This window comes from Dipodomys spectabilis, unplaced genomic scaffold, assembly GCF_019054845.1.
Source record: "Dipodomys spectabilis isolate Male_0828 unplaced genomic scaffold, ASM1905484v1 ptg000240l, whole genome shotgun sequence".
NCBI classification, from domain to species: Eukaryota; Metazoa; Chordata; class Mammalia; order Rodentia; family Heteromyidae; genus Dipodomys; species Dipodomys spectabilis.
The window spans coordinates 170,593-194,241 of record NW_024870917.1 but is presented as its reverse complement, the minus strand read 5'-3'; the positions used below and the strand labels follow the sequence as shown (position 1 = coordinate 194,241).

General features: G+C 60.9%; 1 protein-coding gene across 1 annotated transcript in view; it reads left to right on the top strand.

Annotated features, from left to right (window-relative positions):
- Positions 1-18,433: 18,433 nt before the first annotated feature.
- Positions 18,434-23,649, top strand: part of Ripor3 (RIPOR family member 3) — a 44,936-nt gene continuing 39,720 nt past the window's right edge. The window contains 2 exon segments of the mRNA XM_042699314.1: positions 18,434-18,496; positions 21,096-21,219. Of these exon segments, the coding sequence (XP_042555248.1) occupies positions 21,104-21,219 (116 nt within the window). The 5' untranslated portion in view covers positions 18,434-18,496; positions 21,096-21,103.

Genomic DNA, 23,649 nt, shown 5'->3' with positions numbered 1-23,649 from the left:
CTTTCAGGACCCACTCTGCCCCTCCCCGCTCCTCCAGCGCCATCTTGTCCTCTGTCTGGATGGCAGAACTCCTGGTAGAGTGGGTGTGGTGCTGAGGGACCTGAGAGGTCCCAAGGGCTCTCCCAGGTGGCCCTGCTACTTGCTAGGGTCCAGATACAGACATATCGGTGACAACTTTGGCTTATGGGGGCCATTCACTTATATATATATAGCGCCAGTACTGGAGCTTGAACTCAGGGCCTGGGCGCTGTCCCTGAGCTTTTTTGCTCCAGGTGAGCGTTCTACCATTTTGAACTACAGCTTCACTTTTGGTTTTCCTGTGGATCATTGGAGACAAGAGTCTCACTGACTTTCCTGCTCTGGCTGGCTTTGAACCGTGATCCTCAGCATTCAGCCTCCTGAGTAACCTGAGCCACGGCACCCAGCTGCCACCCACCACCCACGTGCTTCCCATTGGCGTGGGCTGGCTCGCTTCTCCCCAGCTTCTTCACTGAGGTAAACGTCAAGCCTCGGGGAATGTCAAATGAATATACAAAAATCCTCCACACCTGGATGCCCCTAGGGCTGCCACATGGCCTTCCTGCCCTGCTCTCCTTGTAGGCATTTGTGCATGGGTTTTTCTGGGCTCACTTTAAATCTATGTAAATAAGGCAGGAGTGAGGCTTAGTGGTCGAGTGCTTGGCCAGCATGTGCTCACCTGGCTCCATCTCAGAAACACAAAGTAAATACATAATTAATTAATTAATTTTTTGTCGGTCGTGGGGTCTGAACTCTGGGCCTGGGCGCTGTCCCTCAGCTCTTCAGCCTCAAGGCTAGCGCTCTACCACTTGAGCCACAGCGCCACTTCCGGCTTGTTTCTTTTTGTTTATGTGGTGCTGAGGAATCGAACCCAGGGCCTCATGCATGCAAGGCAAGCGCTCTATCACTGAGCCACCTTCCCAGCCCTCCCATTTAAAAATGTTAAGAAACTGAAAATAGCCAGGCACTGGTGGTTCATGCCTGTAATCCTAGCTACTCAGGAGACTGAAATCTAAGGATCACAGTTCAAAGCCAGCCTGGGCAGGAAAGTCTATGAGACTCTTATCTCCAATAAACCACTCAGAAAACCAGAAGTGGTGCTGTGGCTCAAGTGGTAGAGCACTCACCTTGAGCTGAAGAGCTGAGGGACAGTGCCCAGGCCCAGAGCTCCAAGCCCCACGACTGACCAAAAAAAAAAAAAAGAAAGAAAGAAAAAGAAATTAAAAACAGTAATGGAGGGGCTGGGAAGGTGGCTCAGTGGTAGAGCGCTTGCCTTGCATGCCTGAGGTCCTGGGTTCGATTCCTCAGCACCACATAAGTAAAAAGAAAAAAGCCAGAAGTGGCGTTGTGGCTCAAGTGGTAGAGCACTAGCCTGAGCTGAAGAGCTGAGGGACAGCGCCCAGGCCCAGAGTTCAGGCCCCAGAACCAGACCCCCCCCCAAAAAAAAAACCAAACCAGTAATGGAACGCTGGTGGCTTGTGGTGGTAATCCTAGCTACTGAGGAGGCTGAGATCTGAGGATAGGGGTTTGAAGCCAGCCAGGGCAGTAAAGTCTGAGAGACTCTTCTCTCCAATTAACTAGCAAAAAGCTGGAAGTAGAGGTGTAATTCAATTGGTAGAGCACCAACCTTGAGGAAGAAAGCTAAGCAAGAACATGGAGCTGGTGAGTTAAGGCCTGTGAGTTCAAGCCCTAGAACCAGCACAAAAACAAAAGAAGGAAGGAAGGAAGGAAGAAAGAAAAGAAGAAATAGGAGAGCGAGCGTCCCTCCCAAACCCTGCTCCCTGTGGCAGGAGGCTGGCCAGACGCTGTTGGCAGTGGACAGCAGGTGGCCGGAGCCTGGGGCCGCCGAAGCCAGCGCTAGGCAGATGTTAAGGATTGACCAGCCCCGTGTGTGGTGACCCAGCCCCTCTAGAAAGTGCCAGGTAGAATGACTTCTGCCCTGGAAGGCTCAGGGCCCTGGCACCACCATGCATGCCCCCTGCCTTCGTGTGGCCGCCACCCCTGGCAGCCCCCTGTGACCAGCCCTGTGGCCTAGCTCTGTGCGTCCTTGTGTGGATGGGGGACCCAGAGTCTCACAGGCTGGACTTCCCTGTGCCCTGGGGTGGGGCGGGGCAGCCCCTGCAGGGCTCCGGCCACCCTGGCTGGTTGCAGGACAGGACAGCACAGCGCCCCCTGGAGGATTTCCAGGGCAGCACCTCAGCTGGACCCAGGGCTGGAGGCACAAACTGGCCTTTCAACAGCCGGGGCCTGACCTTGGAGCCTGTCTGCATGCAAATGTCCTGTGTGTGTTACACGCTGGAGCGGATGGTGTGGCCTGAGACTGCATCATGGCTGTGAGCTTAGTGCTTTCCCATGTGTGTGCCGCCCACCCCTCCACCAGGGTGACCTGCCTCTCTCCCGCCCTCCGTGGCTGGCTCTCGACAGCTCACCGTGGCTCACCTGGGGGCGGGGGACGGTCACAGCCAGAGTTTCTGGTTCATTCTAAGGGCTTCGGTGGGTTTCTGACCTCTCTTGGTGGGCTTCTCTGAATCCATTGAAGGAGGAGACTAAGAGCCTGGCACAAAGGGTGCAGTGTGCTCCCAGAGAAGAACGCTGGCAGGCAGGCCATAGACAGAGCCCTGGAATCCCAGAAATGCAGCTGGGGCAGGTAAGGGGGCAGCCCCAGCCCTGGCCCAGCCCCAACTGTCAGCCTGGTGGTTGGTGTATACCTTCTTTCTGGCTTTCCACGTGTTCCATCTTGGATTTCGTGTGTGTGTGTGTGTGTGTGTGTGTGTGTGTGTGACATACTTAGGAGTATCTTGGCCAGGTGCAGTGGTTCACACCTGTAGTCCCAGCTACTTGAGAGATGGATACAGGGATGGATATTGAGCCTAGGACTTTGGGGCCAGCTTGGCCTACATAGCAAAACCCTGTCTCTAAAAATAAAATATTAGTATAGAATAGTATTAAGCACAGGGTCATAGCAAATGTATGATTCTTTTTTTTTTTTTTTGGTCGGCCATGGGGCTTGAACTCTGGGCCTGGGCGCTGTCCCTCAGCTCTTCAGCTCAAGGTGAGCGCTCTACCATTTGAGCTACAGCGCCACTTCCGGTTTTCTGGTGGTTTATTGGAGATAGGAGTCTCACGGTCTCTCGTGCCCGGGCTGGCTTTGAACTGAGATCCTCAGATCTCAGCCTCCTGAGTAGCTAGGATGACAGGCGTGAGCCACCAGCGCCCGGCTGTATGAGTCTTTTTGCTCACTGTTGATTAGAAATTTGTTAGCCAGGCACTGGAGGCTCACATCTGTAAACCTCGTTGCTCAGAAGGCTGAGATCTGAGGATCGCAATTTGAAGCCAGTAGGACCCTGAGATAATGAGGGGGTTTAAAAAATACAGTCACCGTGGGCGTCAGTGGCTCACGCCTGTTATCCCAGCTACTCCTCAAGAGGCTGAGATGTGAGGATCACAGTCTGAAGGAAAGTCCCAGGGGCTCTTATCTCTGATTAACCAGCAAAAGCCCAAAGTGGAGCTGTGGCTCAAGTGGTAGAGCCCCAGCCCTGAGTGAAAAAGCTGAGCGTGAGGCCCTGAGTTCAAGTGGCAGCAGTGGCACACACAGTCAAGAGGCCTGACCAGCCTCTGGAAGGAGTGGAGCTGTGGAGGAGAGGAGGTGGAGGGAGGTTCAGGGTAGGCTCCAGTGAAGGAGGAGGAGCAGGGGTGGGGCCTGGGGGGAGGGGGTCTAGGGGAGCAGGCCTGTTCTGAGAAAGCAGGGGTGTTCTGGGGAGCAGGTGTTCTGGGGAGCAGGGGGTTCTGGGGAAGCAGGGGGTTCTGGGGGAGCAGGGTGTTCTGGGGAGCAGGTGTTCTTCAGGAGCAGAGGTTCTAGGGAGCAGAGGTGTTCTGGGGGAGCAGGGGTTCTAGGGGCAGGGGTTCTGGGGAGCAGGGGGTTCTGGGGAAGCAGGGGGTTCTGGGGGAGCAGAGGTGTTCTGGGGAGCAGGGTGTTCTGGGGAGCAGGTGTTCTTCAGGAGCAGAGGTTCTAGGGAGCAGAGGTGTTCTGGGGGAGCAGGGGGGTTCTGGGGGAGCAGGGGGTTCAGGGAGCAGGGGTTCTGGGGGCAGTGGCTCTGGTGGGCAGGGATTTGGGAGACAAGGGGTTCTGGGGGGCAGTGGTTCTGGTGGGCAGGGGTTTGGGAGACAAGGGGTTCTGGGGGGCAGGGGCTCTGGTGGGCAGGAGGTTTGGGGGGCAGGGGTTCTGGGGGGCAAGGGTGGGGGGACAGGGGCTCTGGGGGATGGGGGGCAGGGGGTAGGGGAGCAGGGGCCCTAGGGGACAGGAGGTTCGGGGTTCAGGGGGCAGAGGTAGGGGCAGGGGTGGGGTGCAGGGGTGGGTGCAGGGGTGCAGGGGTGGGGTGCAGGGGTGGGGGGCAGGGGTGGGGGTAGGGGTGGGAGGCAGGGGGGCAGGGGTGGGGTGCAGGGTTGGGAGTGTAGGGGGTGCAGGGGTGGGGGTGTAGAGGGTGCAGGGGTGGGGGGTAGGGGTGGGATGCAGGGTGCAGGGGTGGGGTGCAGGGTGCAGGGGTGGGGGTGCAGGAGGTGCAGGGGTGGGGTGCAGGGGTTGGGGTGCAGGGGGTGCAGGGGTGGGGGTAGGGGTGGGGTGCAAAGGGCAGGGGTGGGGTGCAGGGGGTTCAGGGGTGGGGGTAGGGGTGGGGTGCAGGGGGCAGGGGTGGGGTGCAGGGGTGGGGGTGTAGGGGGTGCAGGGGGTGCAGGGATGGGGGGCAGGGGTGGGAGTAGGGGTGGGGGTAGGGGTGGGGGAACAGGGGGCAGGGGTGGGGGGGTGTAGAGGGTTGCAGGGGGTGCAGGGGTGGGGTGTAGGGGTGTAGGGGGTGCAGGGGTGGGGGGCAGGGGTGGGGTCCAGGGGTGGGGTGTAGGGGTGGGGTGCAGGGGGGCAGGGGTGGGGTGTAGGGGTGGGGTGCAGGGGTAGGGGTGCAGGGGGGCAGGGGTGGGGTGTAGGGGGTGCAGGGGTGGGGGGCAGGGATGGGGTTCAGGGGTGGGGTGTAGGGGTGGGGTGCAGGGGTAGGGGTGCAGGGGGGCAGGGGTGGGGTGTAGGGGGGCAGGGGTGGGGTTCAGGGGTGGGGTGTAGGGGTGGGGGGCAGGGGGGCCGTCCGCTCGTGATTAGCGCAGCCGCCCCGAGGGAGCGGCCAGGCCGAGGCTGACGGCGGCCGACGGCGCTCAGCCCCGAGGCCGGGCGCGGGCCCAGGGCGGGAGGCGGGGCCGGGGCGGCTCAGGCTGCGGCGCGGTGGCCGCGACCCGCAATCGGCGGGTCCAGAGCCGGGCGGCATCCGGGGCGGGTGGCCGGCCCCGCCGGCTTCCGGGAGCCCGGGCCCTGCGGCCGCCTGCGCCCCGCCGCGGGCGATAAGGCGGCGGCGCTGTCGGAGCCGCGGGCGGGAGGAGGCTCTGCCGGCGCCGCGTCTGGCCGCCGGGGGCCGGGCCGCCAGGGCCGGAGCCGCTGCGTCCGTCCGGGCCCGAGCAGCCGGCCGGCCGGGAATCCACCTTCGCCGGGTGAGTGCTTGAGGTCGGGGGTCCTGCTGAGTCTGGGACACGAGTGTGTGCACCATGTGAGTGCTGGTGTGCATCGCCGGGTGTGCACCGTGAGTGCTGGTGTGCATCGCCGGCTGTGCACTGTGAGTGCTGGTGTGCATCGCCGGGTGTGCACCGTGTGAGTGCTGGTGTGCATCGCCGGGTGTGCACCGTGAGTGCTGGTGTGCATCACCGTGTGTGCACTGTGAGTGCTGGTGTGCATCGCCGGGTGTGCACGGTGTGTGCTTGTGTGCACTGCCAGGTGTGCGTCATGCATCTTGTGTGTGTGTGCCATGTGGGCACTGTGTGTGCTCATGTGCATTACATGTGCACACACATGTGCACCATGTGGGTCCGTGTGTGTGCAGGGGTCTGTCCCTCTGCACATTCCACTGGGAGCTCCCAGCAGGCGCGGCCAGGTGGCGTGGCACACTCTTGCTGTGTGTCCTAGCCAGCTGGTCTCCCTCTCTGAGTTTCTGTGTATCCCCAAACTGCTGAGATGGGGGATTTTGTTGTTGTTGTTGTCGTTTTTCTTTTTGAGACAGGGTCTTCACAGCTGGGGCTGGCCTGGGACGTCTCCTGAGTGCCGGGATTTACCAGGCCCAACTTAACTAGGTGGTGTGTGTGTGTGTGTGTGTGTGTGTGTGTGTGTGTGTGTGTGTGTGTGTGACACACACACCTGTACTGGGAATTGAACTCAGGGCTTCGTGCTCTTGCTTGCTTTTTCTCCGAAGGCTGGCTCTCTACCGCATGCACCCTGGCTCCGCTTCTGGTGTTTTGGTGGTTACTTGGAGTGTGAGCCTGTAAGCTTTTGTGTTCAAGCCATGATCTTCAGGTCTCAGCCTTCTGGGAAGTGAGGATTGCAGGTGTGTGCCACTGATGCCTGGCATTCCAGATGATTTTAGCTGCGCTGTGCATCTGCTCTGTGCAGGCAGACATGGTGTTGGGTGTTTGGTTTTTGTTGTTTTTGTTTGTTTCTGTTTTTATTTTTTATTTTTGTTGGTCGTGGAGCTTGAACTCTGGGCCTGGGCGCTGTCCCTCAGCTCTTCAGCTCAAGGCAAGTGCTCTACCACTTGAGCCACAGCACCACTTCTGGTTTTCTGGGTGGTTCATTGGAGAAGAGAGTCTCATGAACTTTCTTGCCCGGGCTGGCTTTGAACCTCGATCCTCAGAGCTCCACCTCCTGAGTAGCTGGGCTGGCAGGCGTGAGCCGCCTGCGCCCGGCTCATCTGTGGCTCTGTTGGGTGTTTTTGAAGCCCAGCTCAGGGAAGCCGGCGGCCCGCTGTGGCGTGGGCTTTGTCACAGAACTCACCGCCCACCCACGAGTCTGTTCTGTGCTCCTGGCCCTGAGGTTGTTCCAGGGTGAAGGTGCGGTGGACGGGGCGCGGGTGGCGGGCAGGAGACGGCAGGGGCAGCAGCTGCCCGTCAGGCTGGTGTGACCGCGAGGCGGGGGGGGGGGGGCACAGTCCCCAGCAGGCTTTGTTCCCATCTTGTGTTGTGCTGTTGTTTCGAATCATTCCTGGCCTGCTCAGCCCCACTGGACGCAACCCAACTGTGAGACACGCACAGCGCTGTCCCCACGCCTGCTGTGGGTGACGTGGGCGCCACCCCACCCAGGACACCCTGGGCAGCCGCTGCAGGGCTGGGGGGGGCGAGGAGCCAGGCGCCCGCCCAGAGGGGGCAGCCCCCCCCCCCCCCCCCCCCCGCAGCCAGATGTGGAGGCCGGCAGCCAGATGTGGCCGTCTGTCACTTCCCGTGGAAAGTTCCGCCCTCAGCAGCTCCAGAGAGACCCAGGCCTCCCTCCTCTTCCGGGATTGGCTCAGAACACCCCCGCCCCCGTCCACCCCTCCTCCCCTCATCCCCCCACACCCCCCTCCCCCGTGCACCCCCCTCCACCCCAGCCCCTGTGTGGTCCCAAGGCCCCTGCTCAGCGGCCCTGGGTGGGGAAGGCCTAGCCCAGCTCCCGCCCGCGTTTTCCCTCCTTCCTGCCTCAGTTTCCTCTCATGTTTAAGGCAACTTTGTAACTCTGGGGTTTGATGACTCTGGTTGAAGAGAACTTCTGCTCAAAACTAGAGGGGTGGGCAGTGCCCAGGAATTCTTCAGGCTGGTTGGGGCGCTGGGGTGCTGGGGCGCAGGTGGGCTTGGGGCTGAGGCTGCTGCTGGTGGTGGCAGGCCACCCGTGTCAGGAGGAGGGGGACAGTGAAGCACGGGGGTCCCACACCTCGGCTCCGTGGGAGGAGCCTGACCCGGATGTATGCTGGACGCAGCACCCCACTTGCTTTGGGGATACCACGTGCACACAGGGCCCAGTTCTTTCTCAGGAGCTCCTGGGGTGTCTCATGTGCACCCACACACTGGTCTGCCCTGTCCCCCCCTCCAACCCCCCCCCCAGCATCTGAGCTCCATGCCGGGGACTTGGAAGGCTGAGCTCCGCCTCTGAACCCCCCTGCTGCCACCTGCCTCAGTGTCCCCTGGGCTGCTGGGGGTGGGGGGGGCACTCACAGGATGGAGGTTGTTGGGCTGCGCGATTTGGACGGGGGTGGATTGTTCCATTGATTTGAGAAAGGGAGCGAGGAAGAGTTCCTGGCGGAGAGCAAGTGTAAAACCCCAGGGTGCGTTCCCGCCTCAGGTGAATTGTGGCTGTCCTCAGCTGGAGTGAAGGTGCAGCCCGCGTGCCCTCCCCTTACTCCCTAAGGGACCCCGGCCAACATCCCTTCACTGAGCCACAGGGTGGCCACACAGGCAGGTGCTGGGCCAAAAGTCCCCAAAAATATTCTGTGCAAGGAGCTGATCTAGGAAGCCTACCAGCAAAAGGGCAGTGCAATGTTATTATTATTATTATTATTATTAGTGTGCTCTGGACTAGCACTGAACCACTTGATCTATGTCTCTAGCACAGCTTTTGGTTGGTTATTTTGGAGATGGAGTCTTGAGGACTTTTCTGCCTGGGGTTAGCCTCAAACCATGATCCTCTAGTCCTCAGCCTCCTAAGCAGTTAGGATTGTAGGCTTAGGCTATCAGCACACAACTCTTATGTATTTAAGACATGACCTTGCTGTGTAGCCTAGGCTGGTCTCAAACTTGAGTTCCTCAGACCTCAGCCTCTAGAGTGTTGCGATTACAGCCATATACCACCAGGCCAGGCTACATAAATGGTCTTATTTGTAAAATACACATCCTTTACCTGGATACGATGTGCTATACACCCACCAAGGGAACTCGGACCCCCGGAGCAGCTGCACTCAGGGCCTTGGGCCTCGGTCCCTGTACTTCCTGCCTTCACTTCAACTGGACAGGTGGCCAAATGCCCCTGTGCTCAAGCGGAAGTGGAGATGTGCACCATGCCCGTGTCCACTGTGTCGTGTCCACGGCCGCGTCCCAGGAGCGGCGGCTGCCTGTCTCTCCACCCGTCTGGGTCTTGCTGTGTGATTCCTCCTCCAGCCCCAGGGAAGTTCCCACAGTTGTCTATCTGGGGCTCCCCTTGGAGCCCAGAGTCCGTGGCTGGTGGAGCAGGAGAGGAAAACGTTCCTGGCGCCCAGTTCCGCCCTGTGCGCATCTGGGCAGCCGAGGAGCTGACGGGCGGTGCGGGGAGGCCGGGCCTCCTCTCTCTCTGTCTCCCTCCCAGTCCTGGGGCTTGGACCCAAGACTTGGGCACAGTCCCTTAACTTTTCCACTCAAGCCCGGCACACTACCCTTTGAACCACAGCTCCACTTCTGGGTTTTTGGTGGTTAATGGGATAGAAACGTCTCACGGACTTTTCTGCCCAGGCTGGCTTTGAACGGCGATCCTCAGATCTCCGCCTCTTGAGTAGCCAGGATGACAGGCGTGAGCCCCAGGCTAAGCCTTTCTAAGCCTTTCTCCGGGTTCCCCCCCTGGACGTGTCCCTGGGGTGCGCTGCCTGGGGAAAGCCTCCCTGGAGCCGAGGAAGGGCGGGGGGGGGGGGGTCCGCATCCACGGGACCCAGCCAGCGTGGACAAACCTTGGCAGCCCCTACCCAGCGCCAGTGGGGCCTAGGAGAGGACTGGTGCCGGGCAACAGGAAGCCCGGTGTCCACTGGGGCGAATGTCCAGTCGGCCATCGACCTCTGACCGTCAGTGACTGCCCGGTTGAGCCGTGAACAGCACAGACTGCCCTTGGGGTCCCCATTTCCCAGGTGTGGTGCCCGGAACTGTCGTTCTCGACCATGACACTTTCTTCCCACCAGCTCAGCGTAGGGAGAAAGGAGTGCCGCCCTGCCCCCACCACCCCATCACCGGATGCGGTGACGCAAAGGCCCTGGGGCTGGCTTTCCTCGCCCAGCCTCCTGCAGGGCCAGGAGTGGTGGCCTGCCACGGGCTATCCCTGTGCTCTAGATGGAGGCTACAGGAGCTTCTGCTACCGGAGCCTTTGTTCCTAGGCCTCAGTTTCCCTGTGTGTAAGGGATGGGCGTGGTTTCTAGGCCACCACGGGGATGCAGGGATTAAGTGAGTCCTAGCCTTGCCCTTCAGGCTCCGCAGCGGCTGTTGGTTTTCATTCATCCACCAGGGACCCAGTCCCCGCGGCCCTGCCCGGGGGACGGTTCCAATCTTCACAAATGAGGCTGCGCCGAGCAGGCGCTCAGGTGCGGGCCCCGAGCCCCACGGCCGCCCTGGCCTGGGCGGATGGGATCCCTGGCCCGGCGCAGGGATGGCCTGCGGAGGAGGCTGAGAGCTGAGGGCTGAGGTTTGAGGCCAGCTGGGGCAGTAAAGTCCATGAGATATCCCAGCTCCAAAAGAAGCCGCAACACCTGGGCTGGTGGAGCAGGCCACGCGTGGGGGCCTGCATGCAGACATGGACGCCGGCAGAACCGAACAAGGAAAACGGGAGCCCTGCTTTCCTGAGATTCAGCAACATCCTCAACAGGTGGTGGCGAATTGGGTGTTTTTGTCGGTCCCGGGACTTGAACTCTGGGCCTGGGCGCTGTCCCTCAGCTCTTCAGCTCAAGGCGAGTGCTCTACCACTTGAGCCACAGCGCCACTTCCGGCTTTCTCTGCTTATGTGGTGCTGAGGAATCGAACCCAGGGCCTCATGCATGCAAGGCAAGCGCTCAACCACTGAGCCACCTTCCCAGGCTTCCTTCCCTCCCTCCCTCCCTCCCTCCCTCTCTCTCTCTCTCTTTCTCTCTCTCTTTCTTTCTCTCTATCTCTTTCTTTCTCTCTCTCTCTCTCTCTTTCTTTTCGAGACAAGGTCTGTTTATGAAGCCTCAGCTGGCCTCAGACTCAGGATCCTCCTGCCCTTTGTTGCAGGGATTACAGGCATGTGCTCTGATCCTGGTCCAGTTGCTGGCTCATCGTTGGTGTTAACTGCAAATCTTTCCGCGCCGTGCGTGTGTGGTTGGTGCTCAGTCAGGGGATGGATGGACAGGGCTGGGCATACCACGATGGAGCTGGCGTGGGGGGCAGGGGGGACCCCTGTCTTGCAGTGTTGGCCGCTGGGCACTACAGGAAGGGTGGAGGGGTGGGTCGTTTGTGGCTTGCGTGGCTGACTTCAGTGAGGCGTGGAGCGGGCGCTGGCGCCGCATCGCATGCCCAGCAGGAGCCAGGCTGGCCGCCCCACTCGGCCCCCTGGCCCCCTGGGCCCCGCCCCAGCAGGAACCAGATGGCATCCTGTCTGGCCGTCGCCCGTGCACGCTGTGATGGGGCAGGGTGAAGAACCTCGGACGAACAGCCGCTTCCTGCCAGACCCTGGGACCCCGCAGGGCGGCGGGGAAGCTTCCAGGCTCTGCGCTTGGCCTCCTCCTCTCTCACCCGCCTCAGCAGCAGTGCTGGAGACTCAGAGCAGAGAGCAGGTCACCAAATTCCCACAGTGCACTCGGGGTAACCCCAGAAGCAGCCCCCCCGCATGCTTTTATTTTAGGAGGCTGTTCCTGGCCTTGAATTCACAGCCTAGGTGCTGTCCCTCAGCTCTTCAGCTCAAGGCCAGTGCTCTACCACTTGAACCACGGCACCACGTCCAGTTTTCTGGTGGTTTATTGGAGATAAGAGTCTCATGGTGGGTTGGGAAGGTGGCTCAGTGGTAGAGCGCTTGGCTTGCATGCATGAGGTCCTGGGTTCGATTCCTCAGCACCACATAAGCAAAAAGAAAAAAGCCGGAAGTGGCGCTGTGGCTCAAGTGGTAGAGCGCTCGCCTTGAGCTGAAGAGCTGAGGGACAGCGCCCAGGCCCAGAGTTCAGGCCCCATGATCAGAAAAAAAAAAGGAAGAAAGAAAAAAAAAAGAGTCTCATGGACTTTCTGCCTGGGCTGGCTTTGAACTGTGATCCTCAGATCTCAGCCTCCTGAGTAGCTAGCAGGACAGGTGTGAGCCACCGGGGGCCCCACTTTGCTTTGTTTTTTGGGTGCTGGATTGCACCCCGGGGCCTCGTGCGTGCTAGGCCTGGGCTCCCCCCGAGCTGCGCCCCAGGCCCCAGGGAAGGCATGCATGACTGTCCCCCCCTTTCCTCTGTGGGGCCTCTGGCCTCATCTGATGACCAGAGCAGCTGCGCGGGCCTGGGACAGGCTGCGGCCTGCCCTCCTCCGCGCACGCGCACTCAGCCTCCAGAGCCTCCGAGGGAACGGAGCGGCAAATGCACGCACATCACTGATGACAGAGCCATCTGGAGCAGGAGAGGCGGGGCAGACAGCCCCCCACGCAGAGCCCCCCACGCAGAGCTCCAGGGGAGGGATGTGGGGGTGGGGCCCACACGGGGCCCCAAGCCCAGCACCTCCACTTCCTGAGACCTTTCGCCCCAGCGAGACTCAGTTTCCCCAGCCTGTCCTGGGAGGACGGTTCATCCTGTTGTCTGACCACAGATGAGCTTCCTGAGACTCAGAGAAACAGAAGCCATGTCCCTGCCCCTGCCCAGCCTCCCCACTGAAGGTCCATCCCCCCCCCCCCCAGGCTCCTGGCCTGCCCTTGGGCCTTGACCTTCAGAAAGGTCAGCCAGGAGTGCTACTGAGGCTCTGCCTGGACACAGGCCCCGCCCACCCCATGCTCTTTCCAGAAAGGAGGAACTTGTCTCTGGGGAGGTTGCAGGGACGCTGCTTGGGACCTCAGCTCTCCCGAGCTTTGGGTCCTGTGGCTCAGACATCTATTCCAACAAGTTCAGGTTGGAAAGGGATGCTGTAGAGCTATACTGACTTTTTTGGTTCTTTTTTTTGCTATTAAAGAAAATTTAAACCCAGAAAACCCACTGTAGTTCACTGGAAGAAAGATTCCGTTCATGTAACTAAAGGCGGGGTGGGTGTCAGGTAAAGGTTGATCCAGCTAATTGACTCTTCTTGGGATCTAGAGTCCCAGTGAAGGATTTAGCTTCTTCTACACATATCCGTGGACCCCTAGAATGGCCACTCAGACCCCAGATGTTGAGCCTTCCAGTTCTAGCATACACGCCAAGTGAATCCCCCGGGACCTTGCAATCTGCATTCCTGACGGAGGGAAGTCCCTCCTCTCCTGGGCTGGTGGTTCGGTCACCGCTGGCCAGGTCTGCGGGTCACCTGCCACAGGGGCCTGGCGCCAGGGGGAGTGTGCGGCTCAGCCAGCCAGTCCCCGGCAGCCAGTCCCCGGCAGCCCTGTAATTTCCCCTGGGCCTGGAGACCACCCAAAGAAGCTTGTTCTGTGTCTAATTTGGGGACAACTGCAGGTCTGGCTCTGGATCATCTTTGAGAGGGTGTGTTTCCGGGTCACTCCTTTCAGACTTGGGGTCCAGGAAGCGGCTGTCATCAGTGTGGCTGAGAAATCGGTGGACAGCATGTGTCCAGTGTCAACGGGGAGCTCAGACCTGCCAGCAGTGGCCCGGGCGGTGAACCCTGCCTTCTTGCGTGGCGCACACCAGGAACTCGTTTGGTAAACACTGTGCTCACCTGTGTCATCATCTGGGCTGGAAGAACTTGTTTGGCCAAAATTAGAACAAGAAGGTCAGAGGATAAATTTAGAGCTGACCTCTGGGCCTGCAGGGCGAGGGTTCCACTTGGCACCGCACGCTGCTTCGCCCTCCTGCCACCTTGAACCGGGGCCACAGAACTTCACAGCCCACCGTCGAAAGCCCGCTCTGCCCCGCGCGGTGCTACTCTCTCGAGAGTTTGACCTCTCTGAGCTCCAGCTTATTATCTTCCAAGGAGGGGGGAGAGGGCTGTAGTAATAACATCCACCCAATGGAGAGGTCCTCACCATTAAGATTTGGGGGGGGGCTGGGAAGGTGGCTCAGTGGTAGAGCGCTTGCCTTGCATGCATGAGGCCCTGAGTTCGATTCCTAAGCACCACATAAGCAGAAAAAGCCAGAAGTTGCACTGTGGCTCAAGTGGTAGAGCGCTAGCCTTGAGCTGAAGGGCTGAAGGACAGCGCCTAGGCCCAGAGTTCAGGCCCCACGACCAGCAAAAAAAAAAAAAAAAAAAAAATTTGGGTGGGGATGGTATTGGGGTTTGAACACAGGACCTTATGTTCAGTAGGCAGGTGCTCTACCACTTGGGCCATGTCCCCAGCCCTTTCTTGCCTTTTTTTCCCCCCTGAAAAGTCTCATGTTTTTGCCTGGGGCCAGCCTCACCCTTTGGTACTTCTTTCTTTCTAGCTTTTTTTTTTTTTTTTGTCAGTTGTGGGGCTTGAACTCTGGGCCTGGGCGCTGTCCCTCAGCTCTTCAGCTCAAAGTGAGTGCTCTACCACTTGAGCCACAGTGCCACTTCCAGTTTTCTGGTGGTTCATTGGAGATGAGAGTTTCATGGGTGTTCCTGCTTGGGCTGGTTTTGAACCGCGATCCTCAGATCTCAGCCTCCTGCGTAGCTAGGATTACAGGCATGAGCCGGCTTTGGTATTTCTTAACAGTTCTACATAGCTGGGACCACAGGCACGTGACCATGTCCAGCTTACTGATTGAGCTGAGATCTCAATTGTGTTTTTGCCTGCTGGCCTCAAACTTTGATCCTCCCACTCTTTGCCTCCTGAGCAGAGAGGTTTACAGGTGTGTGCCATTGCACTTGGCAAGATCTCTCTCTCTCTCTCTCTCTCTCTCCTCTTCCTCCTCCTCTTCCTCCTCCTTCTTTTTCTTTTCAATATGTAGCCCAAGCTGACCTCCAGCTTGTGAACCTCTTGCCTCAAATTCAGGAGTCCTGGGATTTCGGGCTCCTGGATGGCTGGCCCTGATTGTTTTTTACTTTCTTATTTTGTCTGTAAGAGACAGGCAAAAAGCAATGCATTAGGGAGGAAAGACAGGCAAGCAGCAATGGCATCTCTGGAGATGAACACGCAGGTTTTGTGGTTGTACCACAGAGATAGTGCTGGTCCGCTTTCTCCGTGGCTGGCAGGCAGTGTGTCTGGCTGTGTCTTTGGCTGATTGCTGTCTAATGGGAATATGGGCTGTGGAGCCAGACGCGTGCACGCACACGCACACTCACACAGATCGGAGAGACAAAGCCAGCAGTAGCCAAAACACTGCTGGATCCCTGCAGACGGCTCATGGGCGCCGCTTTCCAAAGAGCGAAGTTCAGGGAAGTAAATATTTTTCCTGTAGGAGAGCTTAAAACCCCCAATTCAGTCCAGACCCGCTCGGCGCGGCCGGCGTCAGCTGCCCATCTTGATGCACTTAGGGTTGCTGGGGAGCGTGGGCGTGGCGTGTGTGTGTGTGTGTGTGTGCGTGTGTGTGTGTGTGTGTGTGTGTGTGTGTGTGGCTGTTTCTCCACACTTGGCTGGGGGCCCGGGGCCTGGGCCCAGAGCAAGACGAGGAGCTTGTGCCTGAGGGTTGCTTTCCCCAAACTGTCTGAGTCCCCCAAGACATTTGGTGATCTTTGTCTAATAATCTCCACCACTTCATTACACGGAAAAGCACCAGGAATGGAGAAGCCAGCCTTCCCCCACCACAGGTTCAGCAATGCCTGGTGGAGAAAATCTGCAGGAAAGCCTTAGGGTTGGAGCCGGGCGCTGGTGCTCAGGCCTGTAATCCCAGCTACTCAGGAGCTGAGGATCATGGTTCAAAGGCAGCCCAGCCTGGAAAGTCCGTGAGATTCTTTTCTCCAATAAACCACCAAAGATGCTGGGAGTGGAGCTGTGGCTCCAGTGGTAGAGCACCAGGCTAGAGCTGCGGGTATCGGCCCAAAGTTCATCTGCTGCCCGGGACCCCTGTGTGGGGGGTGGAGGATGTCTGGCTGGGGCCTCTGGGTGGTGACCCGGTTTGAGGGAGGGTGGAGGCCGCCTGAAGGACTCTCTGTCACACAGGTCTCACGCATACGCCCTGGAGCGGGCCTTCCCAGGCTGACCGTGCTGACCTGACTCTGACCTTCCAGCCCCAGGACAGTGGGAAACAAGCACCAGCTGCTCACAGGCCACCCGGCTCAGAGCAGCACCGGCTGAGGACCGGGTGGTGGTGTGGGAGGCTGGCGGGCAAGGGGTTGGGGTGTGGAGGCTGTGGGTGGGAGGCCTGGGTGCGGAGGCTGTTGGGGCTGGAAGTCTGTGGTTCTCTATCCCCATTTCCTGGTGACGGGAGCAGAGCTCGGCTCAGCCTGCGTCTGGCCGTCAGCCGGCCGGGGCTAGGGGCCCAGAGGCTCCGCTCCGCGTCCAAGGCTCTCGGCGTCCATGGTAGCCCCTGCCTCTGTTAGAGATCTCCGGCCTCATTACCGTGCTTAGAACGGGAGCTGTTGGCCTCCAGCCTGCATGGCCCCGGGGAGCCCTTCCCTAAGAGCCCGCCACGCAAGTGGGGAGCCGTGACTACAGGAATCACCACCAGGCCTGGTTTGTTTGTCTACCTCACGAAGCAAGAAAGACAGGCTTAGGATCGGAGCCCAGTGGGCCGCGTGGTGGCCTGCGGGACGCACTTGGAGCTGCCACTGTGACCCCTTAACATGAGCCTAAGATCCAGTGCTTATCTCTGTCTTTCTGGGAGCCACCTGCTCCAGCGCTTTGATTCATAAGAATGGTGTGGGGAGCTCTCAGCCCTGCAAACCCATCTGCGGTGCTCGGGAGATGAAAGCTGGTGGCAGGCACGTCCCGGTGTCTGCCCAGAATGCCTGGCCACACGCTGGAGATGCCAGGCCTGCCTCCCAGACCCGCTGTTTATTTCGGGGTACTTGGGAAGCACAGTCCCTGGGGCCTGGCTCAGGTGGAGAAGGGAGCCCCCCCTCTTGGCTGGGCTGGTGGGGCTGGTAGAGCAGGGCTGCCGTACTGCGAGCGGCCAGCAGGGGTCTCCCAGTAGCAATGGGAAGCGGGGCTGGAGTGCGTTGCAGTGGACCCTTTGGGTTCCAGAAGGTTCTATATACAGAGTCCTTGGGAAGGAGTTGTGCTCTCCTTAGGACATGCGATCACCGCCAGACGGGTGATCCAGTCCTGGGGATGGGACAGGAAGGGACCCCTGCGGCCCCCACCGACGGGGCCCGGGCTCTGGAGCAGTCTCTGTGTACATACGGGCACCGGGAGGAAAGGGAAAACTGGGGCCGGCTTCTCTCTTCAGTAAACTGTTTACCTCGGGGCCAGAGCGCTTCCGGATGCAGCCGCCACGTGCGGCAGGCCCCTGAGGGCTGGGGGGCTGGACCTGCTGGAGTCGGTGGCACACACGTCCTGGTGGCACACGTGTCTGTATGTCCTGCTGACACACATGTCTGTATGTCCTGGTGGCACACATGTCTGTATGTCCTGCTGGCACGCATGTCTATGTCCTGCTGGCACGCATGTCCTGGTGGCACCCACGCCCTGGCAGACGGGTTGCATTCCTAGCACCCACCTTCCCAGCTTGGGTGCAGTGTCCTGGGGCCCACGATGCTGTCTGGGGACAGTGCTGGGCAGGCCGCGGGCAGGGTACGTCCTCCCGTCCTCCTGTCTCAGCTGAGGCTGCACATGCCAGGGCTGTGTGTGGGGAAACTCCCGAGTCTCCTCCACCCCGTGGCTGCGGGGCAGCGTTCCCCGGACAGTGGCTGAGTTTGTAGACTTCAACCCGCGGTGCTGGGGTTTGAACTCAGGGCCTCATGTTTGCCAGGCAGGTGCTCCAGTCCTCTTGGTTTTATGTTTTCAGTTGGGTCTTCCCGTTTGCCTGGGGCTGGTTCCAGCCGATCATCCTGGGGCAGCTGGGATTACAGGGTGCGCCACCACACCCCTCCCTCCTCTGCCCCCTTCAGTTTGTGGCAGGACAAGCCGCTTCCCCAGGGGCTGAAGTCACCTGCTGGGCCGGGGCCTGGCCTCTCCCACAGGGACCTCACCCCCCCCCCCAGCCGACAGCTTCCCTAGCAGCAGGAGGGAGGCACCACACGGGAGAGACACCCCAGCATTCATTCCCCCTCAGCCCACATCATTCATTCCCGCTCAGCCCACATCATTCACCTGCTCATCCCATGGTGGCAAATGGTGGACAGGGTGGAGACAGCCAGCCCTGGAGAGGAGTTTCTGGGCTGGAGGCTCCTGGTGCCAGGTCCAAGGGCAGGGCTTCAGCAGGGCCCACGGGGGACCCCAGCAGGGGTGAGGGCAGCGGAGGTTGGGGGGAGGGGGCAAAGGGGGAAGGGGGCAGGGGAGGGCAGCACGCCCCATCTAGCTGCTGGTAAAATGCAGATTTCTTCCCTTCAGTCCCCCTCAGGTACAGACAGGCTAGTTCTAGAACCTTCTGCCAGGGACGCCTGTTTCTCTTCTAAACACTCCCGTGTCCCGCCTGGGCTATTTTGCCATTTCCTTTCTTCCTCAACCGCAGCAGTTATTTTGGCGGCTGGGGTGAGCGCCCGAGGCCGTGGCTGGGGTGAGCGCCCGAGGCCGTGGCTGGGGTGAGCGCCCGAGGCCGTGGCCGGCGCTGGCCGAGGGGCTCGGGCGGCCGCGCCCGCAGCCCACGCGCTAAATTTAGCCGATCCCTCCACGCGAGGGGAAATTGCAGGTTCCCTGTGGGCGGCGGCTGCGACAGCCCAGATTGCAGGGCGGGGGCCGAGGCCAGAGCCAGGCGGCCGCCGGGGCGCCAGGCACGGAGCGGCATCCTGCTCCCCGCAGGTTTGTGAACCCCGGGATGCCCTGTCCTGCTCTGCCCCCAGCGCCCTGGGCACCGCCCGAGGGTCCCCTGCCGAGTTGCTGTCCTCACAAGAAACCCTCAGGTCGCACGGACACGCGGGCCCTCTGCTGACCCCTTGGGGTCCGGCCCGGAGCCAGCCGGCTCCTGATGGGGACAGGGCTGCCAGTGCGGCCCCCAGGGACCTGATGCCCTGCGTCCAGTTTCGTGAGTTCCCCCCCCCCCCCCGCAAGCCTGCTGCAGTCTTGGGCCCCTGCACCTGGGTGGGTGCCCAGAACGCCTGGGGAGAGGTGGGTACAGCCCAGCTGTATTCGAGCCCAGCTGGGTTCGAGCCCCAGCTCTGGCCTCTCAGTGACCTTGGAAGAGCCACCTGGCCTCTGCCGCGGCGCGTGCGTGCGTGTGTGTGTGTGTGTTGGTTGTGGGGCTTGAACTCTGGGCCTGGGCGCTGTCCCTCAGCTCTTCAGCTCAAGGCGAGCGCTCTACCAGTTGAGCTACAGCGCCACTTCCGGTTTTCTGGTGGTTTATTGGAGATAGGAGTCTCACAGACTTTCCTGCCCAGGCTGGCTTTGAACCGCGATCCTCAGCCTCCTGAGTAGCTGGGATGACCAGCGTGAGCTATGTGCACCCGGCTTAGCGGCTTAGCCTCTGTTTCTTTATCTGGGGATGGGGCACAGACACAGCCTGGCTCCGGTGGGGGGAGCAGGGGACCCCCATCCCTCGTCCCGCCCCCCAACTGTTGCTTGGCAGGCTCTGCCCCGCCCCCTCATTTGCATGTGGCCACTTCCTCTGCGTGGGGAGCGGGTGGTTGTCCCCCAAACCCAGTGGAGAGGCTTCTTCCCCCATATGGCTGCGATCCTTCCAGCAGGCCTGGGTCTGCCGCAGCCCTGGCTCCCAGCACTGTGGCTCCTGGGCGCCCAGCGGATGTCCATGTCCGGGGCAGGAACGGGGGGGGGGGTGCTGGAGCCCTGGCAGACACCTCTGGCTCCTCTGCCCTCCCCCAGCAGCCTCAGAGGGACCAGGACCCCAGGGGAGGTGGGGACCCTGGGGCATGGTAGGGTGGCCAACTCAACGGCTGCCCTGGACCTAGCGCTGGACAGCCCCGCCCAGCCCCCCTCCTGCCACCCCCACCCCAACCCCTCCCATTCCCTCCTGCTCCCCCACCCCCCCAAACCCTCAGGCTCCCTCCCACCCCTTCCCACTTCCCTCCAGGCCCCTCTGATTCCCTCCCCTCCCTCCTGCCCCCACCCCTACCCCCTGTTACCCCTCACCCCAGCCCCTTCCTGCCCCCTCCAGACCTTCCCAGTCCCCCAACCCCTCCCACCCCACCCCAGCCCCCACCCTGCCACCCCACCCCCTACAGCCCCGCTCATCCAGGTGCTAAAACCCTGAGGCTGGGCTCTGCTGAGCAGGGTGGCTGCCAGGGGTCTGGGTCCTCGGTGGCTGGCACCACACCGGGGACACCAGACGACACCAGACAGAGAAGGCAGTGCCGAGGCTGGCACCGGGTGCACCAGCCCCACGCCCGCTCTGCGGCCTCCCCGGGGCCCTGGGCAGATCCCGGTGCCTCTTCAAGCCTCAGTTTCCCCATCTGTGGAGTGAGGTCATCGGCAGCTCCTGCTGGAGGCGGCGTGACCTCGAGGGAGCTGATGTGGGGGGCCACACAGACCCGGCTCATTAGTGGGGTAACCCACGCCTCCCCTCCCCCGCGCCCCGCCTGCCGGGGCTCAGCGCACCCCTCCTTCCCGGGCCAGGCTCCGTGCTGCCCAGCCAGCTCCAGCCAGCTCCCGCGCGTCCTTGCACACCCAGGGCCTCGGTGCCTTGTGTCCTGGCCGCCTGTGGCCTCCAGAGGAGGCTTTTCTGAGTCCTCAGATGGCCACGGGGACCATGGAGGCCCGGAGCCATCCAGGGCCCGGCCGGGATGAGCCCCGCTCCGCTCTGCCGTCCTCCCTCTCGTTCCTCTCTAAGCTCCGTGCAGGGCCTGTGGCTGGTGGGGGGGACGGGATGGGGTGGAGGGGGGGGCGGCCCTGGGAGGCGTGTGGCAGATTGCTGAGGTGCAGTTGGCTCTGAGCCCCAGCAGGGGGCAGCACTGAGCACCGGGCCACTGCCCCAGCGCGGAGACAGCAGGAGGGGGGTCCGCTGAGGGCCGGCGGCCCGGGGCAGGGCTGTCCCAGAACCCGGAGGGGAGGGCTGAGTCTGTGGCTGTGGACGTGGTTGTGGCCGCAGCAGGCTGCTGCTGCTGCTGCTGCTGCTGCTGCTGCTGCTGCTGCTGCTGCTGCTGCTTGTGGGTCTGGTCTGGGCATTTCCCACCTGGAGATGGTTTGGAAAAAGGTGGCCAGGGTTTGGGTCAAAGATGGGACCCACGGCCTTGGTGCTGTGATGCCAGCCGCCCGTGAGCTGGGTTCGCCAGCCATAGCCACTCAGGCCCCTGGGGACAGTGATGCCTGACCGGCCCTGGAGCCGCAGCTCCTTTGGGCCTCTGGGCCTTTGCAGGTGCTGCTCCCACCGCCCCTCCCCTTCCCACCCCTCCTTGGTCCTTTGTCCCGTCCCCGCTGGCCGCAGGCTGACCCTCTCCTTCCCTTGCAGGTGCCAGCATGTCGGTGAGGCTGCGGTTCCTGTCGCCCGGGGACTCGGGGACGGTGGTCTACGGCACCGTGAGCCGCAGCTGCTCCTTTGCCGGCTTCGGTGGCACCCAGAGTCGGAGGAGCTCGTGAGTGTTGTGGGCCGGGGCGGGAGTGGGGCCATCGGGCAAGGGTTCGGGTCCTCAGTGCTGCGGTCACCTTAGGACTGGCTCAGGGAGGGCGTGCGTGCACGTGTGTGTGTGTGGGGGGGTGTGTATGCATACGCACACACCGTGACAAATATAATTTCCTAGAGACCTGAAAAGTTGTCATTTAAAACGCACCAGGGGGGCTGGGAAGGTAGCTCAGTGGTAGAGCGCTTGCCTTGCATTGCCTGAGGCCCTGGGTTTGATTCCTCAGCACCACATAAGCAAAAAGAAAAAAGCCGGAAGTGGCGCTGTGGCTCAAGTGGTAGAGCGCTAGCCTTGAGCTGAAGAGCTGAGGGACAGCGCCCAGGCCCAGAGTTCAGGCTCCACCACTGACAAAAATAAATAATAAATAAATAAAATATACCAGAGCCGGGCACCGGTGGCTCTCACCTGTCATCCTAGCTACTCAGGAGGCTGAGATCAGAGGATCACAGTTTGAAGGCAGTCTGGGCGGGAAAGTCCCTGAGACCCTCATCTTGAATTAACTATCAAAAAGTGGGAATCTGAGCTGTGGTTCAAGTGGCAGAGCACTAGCCTTGAGTCAAAAAACTCAGAGATAGAGCCCAAGCCCAGAGTTCAAGCTCTAGGATCAGCACACATTAAAAATAAATAAGCCGGGCTGGGAAGGTGGCTCAGTGGTAGAGCGCTTGCCTTGCATGCATGAGGCCCTGGGTTCAATTCCTCAGCCCCATATAAGCAGAAAAAGCCAGAAGTGGCGCTGTGGCTCCAGTGGTAGAGCGCTCATTTTGAGCTGAAGAACTGAAGGACAGCAAGGCCCAGAGTTCAGGCCCCATGACCAGCAAAAAATTAATAATAATAAATTAAATAAATAAACAAGCCAGGTGCCGGTGCAGAAGTGGCACTGTGGCTCAAAGTGGTTGAGTGAAAAGCTCAGATATAGTGCCCAGGCCCTGAGTTCAAGACGAACACGCACGCACACACACACACACACACACACACACACACACTACACCAGAAGACCTGGCAGAGCACAGCAGGCTCCTGTGGCAGATGAGACGCAGGCTCAGAGGCTGATCTAGCGCAAGCGCACACCAAGGCTGACCTAGCGCCAGTGCGCACCGCGCAGCGTCTGGGTCACATCTCCATGGGGGCCCGAGGGCGTGGGTCCTGTTCTCTTCCGTCTTCATGACTGTGAGCCTTGGCTCCCTCCTCCCCCAGTTGTGGGGCTTGAACTCTGGGCCTGGCGCTGTCCCTCAGCTCTTCAGCTCAAGGCTGGTGCTCTACCACTTGAGCCACAGCATCACATCTGGTTTTCTAGTGGTTTATTGGAGATAAGTGTCTCATGGACTTTCCTGCCCGGGCTGGCTTTGAACAGCGATCCTCAGATCTCAGCCTCCTGAGTAGCTGGCTCAGTGGCCACCAAGAGTCCCCTCTTGGGAGGCACCAAGTCCATGGGCAGGAGATTCGCTGCTGCTACAGGGGCCCAGCCTGCTACACCCAGGTTCCGGTGCCTCACGCCGGGCACCTTGCACGTCCCTGGGGGTGCGCCCGTCAGCCAGCAGGCCTGGTGTGGGGAACAAGGAACCAACAACCACCAGGACCATGCATGCTGGGCAGGACCTAGAGCAGGCGGGGAGGGTGGCTGCGCTCCCGGGTGGCTTCACCGGGCAGGAGCTCGAGTCAGCCAAGACCTGAGGGAACAGAAGAGCAGATGGTGGAGATGGGGGCGAGGGAGAACAGCAGGAACAGCAGGTGCAAAGGTCCTGGGGCAGGGGTTGGCAGTGAGGGACAGATGTGTGGCTGGCGTGTGGGGCCAGATAGGGAGGAGGGCGCTGCGGGCCTCGGGGAAGAGGGGAGGTGTTCTCGTGTGGGAAGCCACCAAAGGCGGAAGCAGAAACCCCAGAGAGCTCTGACTGGAGTGATGGGCAGTTACAGGAAGTTCAGCTCATGTCAGCCTCCTTCCTTGCTTCCGGCCTGAGAAGACTTCAGCCAAGATAAAGCGATAGGAAAGTTTATTAGGAAGGAAATACGGAGGGGGGGGGGGGAGGTGATGAGGACCCCGGAGAGAACTTCTCCGTGCAGGCACGTGCCGGCCAGGCCACGTCATATCTACTGGCATCCCGGAGGCCGCCGCGCCCCGTCCCGGCCTGCCCAGTCCCCACCCACACGGCCCCGGGCGGCCCAGTGCTCGCATCCACAGAGGGGAGGCCGCCGTGTGCCCGGCCGCCTGCCACGCGCTGGCCCCGGGGCCATCGCTGCCCCCTGCCCACCTGGTCCAGGGTACAGCCCCACTGCACTGAGGATGGCGCATTGGTGGCGGGCTGGGTCCAGAAGGTGAGTGAGGGCTGGCGGATGGGGCGGGGGTAGGGTAAATGACCTGACCCCTCACCCCGATGTGGACTTGCCCCC